A 10,091-nucleotide genomic window follows, 5' to 3' on the forward strand; every position below is an offset into this window, starting at 1 on the left:
ACACATGATCTACAAGACCTCTGGAGAGGAGGGAGAGAAAACACATGATCTACAAGACCTCTGGAGAGGAGGGAGAGAAAACACATGATCTACAAGACCTCTGGAGAGGAGGGAGAGAAAACACATGATCTACAAGACCTCTGGAGAGGAGGGAGAGAAAACACATGATCTACAAGACCTCTGGAGAGGAGGGAGAGAAAACACATGAGGAGCAGATCTACAAGACCTCTGGAGAGGAGGAGAGAAAACACATGATCTACAAGACCTCTGGAGAGGAGGTCGTGCATACTCACAGCAGAGAAGGGGCTGTGAGAGGGGGGTCCCAGAGAAGGGGCTGTGAGAGGGGGGTCCCAGAGAAGGGGCTGTGAGAGGGGGGTCCCAGAGAAGAGGCTGTGAGAGGGGGGTCCCAGAGAAGAGGCTGTGAGAGGGGGGTCCCAGAGAAGGTGAGAGGGGGGGTCCCAGAGAAGGGGCTGTGAGAGGGGGGTCCCAGAGAAGGGGCTGCGAGAGGGGGGTCCTGATACTCACAGCAGAGAAGGGGCTGTGAGAGGGGGTTCAGAAGGGGGTCCCAGAGAAGGGGCTGTGAGAGGGGGTTCAGAGGGGGGTCCCAGAGAAGGGGCTGTGAGAGGGGGTTCAGAGGGGGGTCAGAGGGGGGTCCCAGAGAAGGGGCTGTGAGAGGGGGTTCAGAGGGGGGTCAGAGGGGGGTCCCAGAGAAGGGGCTGTGAGAGGGGGGTCAGAGGGGGGTCCCAGAGAAGGGGCTGTGAGAGGGGGGTCCCAGAGAAGGGGCTGCGAGAGGGGGGTCCCAGAGAAGGGGCTGCGAGAGGGGGGTCCTGATACTCACAGCAGAGAAGGGGCTGTGAGAGGGGGGTCCCGCCGGGTAGGACCCCCACTGCCTCCCCGAGGGGCGTGTCTGCGGCGAGGGGCTGGGCAGGGGGCCGGCGCTGCCCCCCGATAGGCCGGAGGGCGACACCAGGGCGAAGGCGTCGTCCAATAGGGAGTGCATCTGCTGGCGCGCCTCCTCGATGGACGGCTGGGGGGGCGTGTAGGGGGGCGGGGCCAGGGGGACGTCGAACACCTCGTCGGTGGGGGAGGGGCTGCCGTGGTCGGGAGGGAGGTCAGGGTCCGACTGCCAGAGAGGGAAGAGGGAGAGTGAGTGAGTGAGTGAGTGTGTGTGTGTGTGTGTGTGTGTGTGTGTGTGTGTGTGTGTGTGTGTGGGTGTGTGTCTGTGTCTGATGCAGTTCGAAAGCATGTGCCATCTAGTGCAGCAATGTATAAACACTCAAGAGTGTTACCAGATTGGTTTAGCTGTGCATGCGATGTCTTTGCTAACATCCCGAATACACCTGATGTTGTCTTTGTTGACACCAGACACAAGGAGGTCCTGATTCTGGAGGTGGGCTGTGTCTTTGATTTGTACATGGACCAGGCATTCCAAGATAAATATTCTAAGTATCAACCATTACTTGGAAGCATAACAAACTTGGGGTATCGCTGTAGATTTGCCATACTGATATTCGGAAGCCTGGGCCATGTGCATAAACTGACCATGAGTGGCCTAAGAATAGCTGGCATGACAAAAAGCAAAGCCAAACAACTTGCCAAATACTGTTCTGTCTCGTCTGTTATAGGCAGTTTGTCTGTGTGGAGAAGGAGGTGCCATGTGTATCCTTAAGTGAACATGAACTGTCAACCCCGTTATATTTGTTTCCTTGTAAAATTAATTGTAATTTGTGGATTCAAATAAAGAAATCGAAATGTGTGTGTGTGCGTGCGTGCGTGCGTGCGTGCGTGCGTGCGTGCGTGCGTGTGCCATTTTAGAAGAACCAATATTTTAGAAGGTGCCCCAAAAGAGAAATTTTATGTCTGTGTGTGTGTGTGTGTGTGTGTGTGTGTGTGTGTGTGTGTGTGTGCATGCATCATGTGTGCCACCGTTCCAGCGTAGCCACGAAAGGACATCATAAATCTCACCATATAAGCCACGTTGTTGAGTCCCGGGTATTTCCTGTAGGTGGCGTTGTTGCTCTGGTCGGTGAGCAGCCTGTCTCTGTCTGTGTCGGGGAGACTTCCGTTCCCCGGCTGGCCTCTTCGCCCGTGAGGAGAGCGACGCCCTCTGGTGGCACAAGATCATAAATACAACTGGAATCAAAGGTCATTTCTCACGGGAACGCTATGGCAGTGCAGGGTCCGGGGACCCCTAGGGGTCCTTGAGAGAGTTCCAGCTAAATGATAGTTAGGAACCAAATGGACCCTTATGGGTCTGTAACTCTGAGAGTGTACAAATGGAGCTGGTTTTGTTCTGTGAGAAAGACTTAAAAAGGGAAAAGTTGCAAATATACTGTTAGGTAATGGAGAAGATGATGTTTTATGCTTAGAGTATATATGCATAGAGATATAATAATGTGTCCATTATTATTATTTATTTTTATTTGGACTCATTATCACCATATTCACCCACTTGCATTAAGTCGCTCAAAAGCGCATGAGGCGATTTCACTCCTCCTTCCGAGTAGGAACAGAGTGCATTCTGGGATGGATTGGCCCCAAACACATGAACGCGCTGGTCCGTTGACTATCATTGCACGCGTTCACGTGCGTTCACGTGTCATCATGAACGTTGCGCAATGACAGTCAACGGACCAGCGCGTTCATATGTTTGGGCCCAGCGCTGCAATACCAAATTCGGCCACTATGTCCATTTCGCCTCAGGGGTTTCCTCTGGGTGCCGTCTCTATTCATATATACTTTAAAGAGCGGGAACCCCTTTTGGTGTTAGCGTCATGTTATGCTTTAGCTATTGAAAAAATACCAGATCTGCAATCTCATAGCGCGCCACCGAGTGGCGCGCTATGAGCTTGTAGATCTGCTATTTTTGAAAAATCGAAGAACGACTGACATAGAAACATAGCTTTTTTAGAAAACTGTCAGGATGTAGAAGATTTTTTTGAAAAATCTGATCTGGGTTAATTAAGCTGAATCATCACGTTGACCTCTCACCTCTTCCTGGAGAGGTCGGGGGTCGGCGGCGAGGAGACGTCCGTCTGCAGGATGCAGTCCATGTGGTCGTGGGCGGAGCTATAGAGGCGCTGGGCCACGCCCCCCGGGACGGGGCCATCGCCGAAGGCGTCCAGGATGTCGTCCATGGAGGGGAACTCACACTGGCCCCGCCTCTTGGCCCGCTGGCGGAGCTTGTTCCTGTGGTGCTCGATCTCAGACTTGTGCCTCAGCGCCACCTGCAGGCAGAGACAGGGACACACACATTTGAATTCTTTTATTTGGATCTGCACAAGTGGCGTATACAGAATAGACCCAAACACTGATCAGAATAAGGTTATACATTATATGGTCGAACCAAGCTGCTGCACATGCTTAACACACAGAGGGAAAATAAGTATATATATATATATATATATATATATACTGTATATAGCACATTGTTGACATACTATATACTTGATACTACTAGACAGGATGTTTGTTTTGGGTTTTTTTAAGCCACCTAGGGATAAATGAAACAACGCCTTCTCCAGACAGACAGACTGCCCATAGTAGCCGAGACAGAACAGTATTTAGCCAGCTTTTTTGCATTTGTTTTTAGCAATCCACCCAATTGCAGACCCCTGAGCACAAGTTTATGGACATGGCCCAGACTTCCAAATACAAGGACACACACACACACACACACACACACACACACACACACACACACACACACACACACACACACACACACACACACACACACACACACACACACACACACACACACACACACACACACACATACACACACACACACACACACGTGTTGTTTTGGGCAGAACATTTAGATTTGTAGTTTTAGTCATTACTATAGTCTCTTGAATAGTTTTCATTTAGTCACATTTTAGTCACCTGGAATGTTTTAGCGTTAGTCTATAGTCTATTTTACACTGAAAATTACGCTGAAAATAGCCGAACTACAAGCTCACAACGTGAGGTTGCATATCGGCTATTTTCAGCATGCAACCAAGTGTAAAATGACTTATACTGGATCTATTGTCCACTAGTCCCTTCCTAACATTTTAGTCTAGTTTTTATTTGTTGACTAAATTGTCAGTATATTTAGTCTTAGTTTTAGTAATTATTCAAAAATATTTGCTTATGCACATTTGTGTGTGTGTCTCTCTCTCACACACACACACACACACACGTGCATAAGCAAATATTTTTGAATAATGATAATAATATTTATTTATAATATATACAATTCTTATACAGTGTGTACATATTACAAAGACTGCAGCTAAAAATTGCTTTGCAAAACAAAAAAACAAAAAAGACGACAATGAAATGGGGGGAAAAATGTCGAACCCTCCAAAGTGGCTACGCTTATTTTTTCAGCCCACGATGGCTGGAGTGCACCAACATGAACCGATAGGGTTCCCCCCAGTGACCACCCACCTCCGTGTTGACCCTCTCGGTGAGCGTGGGGCTGGGCTGGGACTGGCTGTGGGTGGGGGGTCCTGGGGGGCTGGGCCGCGGCTGCATGGCGATCAGCTGCACCTTGTTGGCCTGGCGCCGCGTGCCATCCGACGAGCCGCGCGACAGGCGGTCCACGTGGTCGAAGATGGAGGACGAGGAGAGGAGCTCGTCTGGGACGCTCCCCGTCGGAGGGGCTGGGAGGGAGGGACGGAGAAGAGTTAGAGAAGAAACAAGATGGAGGACGAGGAGAGGAGCTGGGAGGGAGGGACGGAGAAGAGTTAGAGAAGAAACACATTCTGGACGGGAACCCCTTTTGGTGTTTTAATTAAAGCATTAATTACGTTATACTTTTTAGCTAAAAATTGTGAAAATGTGTCACAAATTTGGAATATATATTATATATTCTTTTAGAGCGAACGTTTTTAACACAAATCTTTGCTTCTGGGGGGGGTCCCTGGAATAACATATTTTCTGATGGGGTTCGGCGGCCAAATACAGATAATGACATAAGATGAGAACCACTGACATAGAGAAACATTATGTTTTTCAGAAAACTGAAGACATTAGGAGACATTTTTTATTTGTTTTCAGGTCTAAATGGGTTAAAGGTTTCATTTATTTTTATTTTATGTCCTCAATTATAATATAATTATACCCACAAACCCTGAACTTTGAACATTCAGTGGATTTTCTGTGGTCTGGGATTTTTTTTCTGTGTCTGTGAAGCCTTTTGAGCTGCAATGAAAACAAGGCCAAACAGTGAAAACGTTGACATCTGCTGGCAGATCCCATTGTCGTATGGGATTAGCAGGCTGTGACATCACAGTCAGCATGGCAATCAGAGCACTTGTTTGAGCAAGAAAACGCCCCGAGCAAAGAAAATCTACTGAATGTTAAAAGTTCAGGTTTTTGTGGGTGCGATTGAGATCAGAAAACAAAACAAAAATTAAGAACAATTACAAAAACAGTGTAAACATAACATACCGTTCTTGTTGCGGCCTGTGGTCCACAATAAAAGAAAGACAAAATAATGAAAAACTCAGACAAATTGGCACACAGATACAGTACAGAGTTCAGCAGATACAGTACATGCAGACACAGAGGTCAAGGTCCAGACAGATTGAAACCCTCCATCCATCCTTCCTCTCGTCCCTCCAGACTTATATTTGACTCGTGATCAGAGCTTCCGTTGCTCCAGACTGTATGACGGAAGCATTTATATTTTACTCATGATCAGAGCTTCCGTTGCTCCAGACTGTACGACGGAAGCATTTATATTTTACTCGTGATCAGAGCTTCCGTTGCTCCAGACTATGACGGAAGCATTTATATTTTACTCGTGATCAGAGCTTCCGTTGCTCCAGACTGTATGACGGAAGCATTTATATTTGACTCATGATCAGAGCTTCCGTTGCTCCAGACTGTATGACGGAAGCATTTGTATTTTACTCGTGATCAGAGCTTCCGTTGCTCCAGACTGTATGACGGAAGCATTTATATTTTACTCGTGATCAGAGCTTCCGTTGCTCCAGACTGTATGACCGAAGCATTTATATTTTACTCGTGATCAGAGCTTCCGTTGCTCCAGACTGTATGACGGAAGCATTTATATTTTACTCGTGATCAGAGCTTCCGTTGCTCCAGACTGTATGACGGAAGCATTTATATTTTACTCGTGATCAGAGCTTCCGTTGCTCCAGACTGTATGACGGAAGCATTTATATTTTACTCGTGATCAGAGCTTCCGTTGCTCCAGACTGTATGACGGAAGCATTTATATTTTACTCGTGATCAGAGCTTCCGTTGCTCCAGACTGTATGACAGAAGCATTTGGACATTGCGAGAGTCAACAGTCTGGTAACGCCAGACTACTAGTACAGTCTCAGTCCGGTCACATGCACAGGCCATCAGTAATAAAATCACACGCATGACCGACGCGTGCATAGAGTCACTAAAATGGTGTGATGTATTCTCTCTCTCTCTCTCTCTCACACACACACACACACACACACACACACACACACACACACACACACACACACACACACACACACACAAACAAACTGACACATACACACACACAAACAAACTGACACGTCTAATCATCATTACTCTAATGCTCCTTGACATTTCAACATGCACATCATGCACACACACACACACACCATGCATAAACACCATGCACACTCACCATTTTTGGGCGTCTTTCGGTGCTGTTTCCCCTCACTGGGCGTGGCTACGGGTCGGGTGCTTTCCTCCGCTGATTCTCTGCCACTTGATTGGTCGCTGCCTAACGAGTCCCCATCTGATGGGCTGAGTCTGGCCAATGAAACAAAAAGAGCACAAGGGTGTACTACTGTAAGAACAGAGTTCCATTGGATAAAAAGAAAATAGTGCTCAGCTGATTGGCTGAGCACGGAATGTGATGTGTGATTATTTTGACTTTATTTTCATTTATGCCCTTTTTGCCTAAAACAAAATGAAAACTATTCAAGAGACTTTGGGCTCCATTTTCGTCACCGCTTTAAACCCCTTATCCCTAAACTTCTTTGACTTTTTTACTATTTTGAAAAACATTTTTGAATATTTCAACTAGCCAATCTACATTGACACGTTGTGAGCTTGTAGACTGGCCATTTAAACTATTCAAAAATGTTTGTAAAATATTAGAAAAAGGCAAAGAAGTTCTTTAGGGATAAGGGTTTTATGGGTGACGAAAATGGAGCCCCGAGACTTAAACCAGAGACGAGTGCAGAGCGCTGACCTTCCCCTGCGACGGCCGCTTCGAGCCGCCTTATTGGTGGACGAGCCTTTGGATTTGGGCGTGTTCAAGTCCCCGCCGTCGGAGGGCGTGGCCTGTTCCTTGACGGGAACAGGAAGCGAGCCGGGTTCCTGGATCACCATGATGTCATCCTTACTGTGCTGGCCCAGGTGCAGCTTGGCGAAGTCAAAGCCCTTCACGCTGGGAGCCTGCAGCTACGGGGCGAGAGAGAGAGAGAGAGAGAGAGAGAGAGGCCAGTCAAAATAAAGTGCAGTAGTAATGAATGAATGCCTTTATTGCAGACTCAGGGTCCATAGAGAAACATACAAAACACAAAATACAATAAAAAACAACAGTCCAAATGTACATGTTAGACAGGCATCTGTGACGGTTCTAAATAAAGGCTTTTAAGCCAATGTCTTCTAAGGCTAGAGGAGTATCTAGTGCAACTTTTGACAGGGTTATTTATACTGACGATGATGCTATTCACAGACTCATCCAAGCGACACATGAATCTATGCATTAAGTCCCGGAGAACAGCTTGAAAAGTATTGACTCTTGCAGCCACAAACATTGCACTTGCACTGCACCATCTAGGCTTTTTGAGTAAAATTCTCATGGCATCATTATACTCTACTTTTTTATACTAAAAATATTATACTTGCTTTTTTGTAGCTTGACCACAAGTGGGCAGTGTAGAGTGGTGTACAGTAAGCTCTAAATAGAGTAATCTTAAATGCTTCTGAACACATTTATATATTTTGGGCATAAATAATATATTAGAAGCTTGTTTGTTTTTTTAACAAGAATTTATCAACGTCACCATGGTCCACTGATCTCTGTTGGATGGTGTTGATGGGTTAGGGTGCTCTATAGCACCCCCTAGTGTTACCTTCTGTCTCTGCTGGATGGTGTTGATGGCGTCCGGCTGGAACTCCAGTTTCTCGGCGCCACAAAGCTTCCAGTAGAGGATGATGATGATGAAGACGGCCAGCAACACGGGCACCACCACGCCCACGATGAGCCAGACGGAGCTGCTCTGGGTCTCGGAGGGAGGCACGGACAGAGTCTCTACGGCTGGAGACAGGAGGAGACACATGAGGACAGAGTCTCTACGGCTGGAGACAGGAGGAGACACATGAGGACAGAGTCTCTACGGCTGGAGACAGGAGGAGACACATGAGGACAGAGTCTCTACGGCTGGAGACAGGAGGAGACACATGAGGACAGAGTCTCTACGGCTGGAGACAGGAGGAGACACATGAGGACAGAGTCTCTACGGCTGGAGACAGGAGGAGACACATGAGGACAGAGTCTCTACGGCTGGAGACAGGAGGAGACACATGAGGACAGAGTCTCTACGGCTGGAGACAGGAGGAGACACATGAGGACAGAGTCTCTACGGCTGGAGACAGGAGGAGACACATGAGGACAGAGTCTCTACGGCTGGAGACAGGAGGAGACACATGAGGACAGAGTCTCTACGGCTGGAGACAGGAGGAGAGACATGAGGACAGAGTCTCTACGGCTGGAGACAGGAGGAGACACATGAGGACAGAGTCTCTACGGCTGGAGACAGGAGGAGACACATGAGGACAGAGTCTCTATGGCTGAGGACAGGAGGAGACACATGAGGACAGAGTCTCTACGGCTGGAGACAGGAGGAGACACATGAGGACAGAGTCTCTACGGCTGGAGACAGGAGGAGACACATGAGGACAGAGTCTCTACGGCTGGAGACAGGAGGAGACACATGAGGACAGAGTCTCTATGGCTGAGGACAGGAGGAGACACATGAGGACAGAGTCTCTACGGCTGGAGACAGGAGGAGACACATGAGGACAGAGTCTCTACGGCTGGAGACAGGAGGAGACACATGAGGACAGAGTCTCTACGGCTGGAGACAGGAGGAGACACATGAGGACAGAGTCTCTATGGCTGAGGACAGGAGGAGACACATGAGGACAGAGTCTCTACGGCTGGAGACAGGAGGAGACACATGAGGACAGAGTCTCTACGGCTGGAGACAGGAGGAGACACATGAGGACAGAGTCTCTACGGCTGGAGACAGGAGGAGACACATGAGGACAGAGTCTCTACGGCTGGAGACAGGAGGAGACACATGAGGACAGAGTCTCTACGGCCGGAGACAGGAGGAGAGACATGAGGACAGAGTCTCTACGGCTGGAGACAGGAGGAGAGACATGAGGCATGAGGAGGGAGGCACGGACAGAGTCTCTACGGCTGGAGACAGGAGGAGACACATGAGGCATGAGGAGGGAGGCACGGACAGAGTCTCTACGGCTGGAGACAGGAGGAGACACATGAGGACAGAGTCTCTACGGCCGGAGACAGGAGGAGACACATGAGGACAGAGTCTCTACGGCCGGAGACAGGAGGAAACACATGAGGACAGAGTCTCTACGGCCGGAGACAGGAGGAGAGACATGAGGACAGAGTCTCTACGGCTGGAGACAGGAGGAGAGACATGAGGCATGAGGAGGGAGGCATGCACAGAGTCTCTACGGCTGAGGACAGGAGGAGACACATGAGGCATGAGGAGGGAGGCACGGACAGAGTCTCTACGGCTGGAGACAGGAGGAGACACATGAGGACAGAGTCTCTACGGCCGGAGACAGGAGGAGACACATGAGGACAGAGTCTCTACGGCCGGAGACAGGAGGAGAGACATGAGGACAGAGTCTCTACGGCTGGAGACAGGAGGAGACACATGAGGACAGAGTCTCTACGGCTGGAGACAGGAGGAGACACATGAGGACAGAGTCTCTACGGCTGGAGACAGGAGGAGACACATGAGGACAGAGTCTCTACGGCTGGAGACAGGAGGAGACACATGAGGACAGAGTCTCTA

General features: G+C 48.8%; 1 protein-coding gene across 1 annotated transcript in view; it reads right to left on the minus strand.

Annotated features, from left to right (window-relative positions):
• LOC308311002 (UPF0606 protein KIAA1549) overlaps positions 1 to 10,091 on the minus strand; it is a gene marked incomplete at both ends in the record, with an annotated part of 28,060 nt that overhangs the window by 2,330 nt on the left and 15,639 nt on the right. The window contains 7 exons of the mRNA XM_080757496.1: positions 839 to 1,123; positions 1,966 to 2,107; positions 2,992 to 3,227; positions 4,450 to 4,652; positions 6,650 to 6,777; positions 7,223 to 7,434; positions 8,112 to 8,296. Of these exons, the coding sequence (XP_080613622.1) occupies positions 839 to 1,123; positions 1,966 to 2,107; positions 2,992 to 3,227; positions 4,450 to 4,652; positions 6,650 to 6,777; positions 7,223 to 7,434; positions 8,112 to 8,296 (1,391 nt within the window). The remainder of the gene's footprint in view (positions 1 to 838; positions 1,124 to 1,965; positions 2,108 to 2,991; positions 3,228 to 4,449; positions 4,653 to 6,649; positions 6,778 to 7,222; positions 7,435 to 8,111; positions 8,297 to 10,091) is intronic.

Source organism: Protomyctophum bolini (assembly GCF_963924005.1).
Source record: "Protomyctophum bolini genome assembly, chromosome: 23".
Taxonomy (NCBI): Eukaryota; Metazoa; Chordata; class Actinopteri; order Myctophiformes; family Myctophidae; genus Protomyctophum; species Protomyctophum bolini.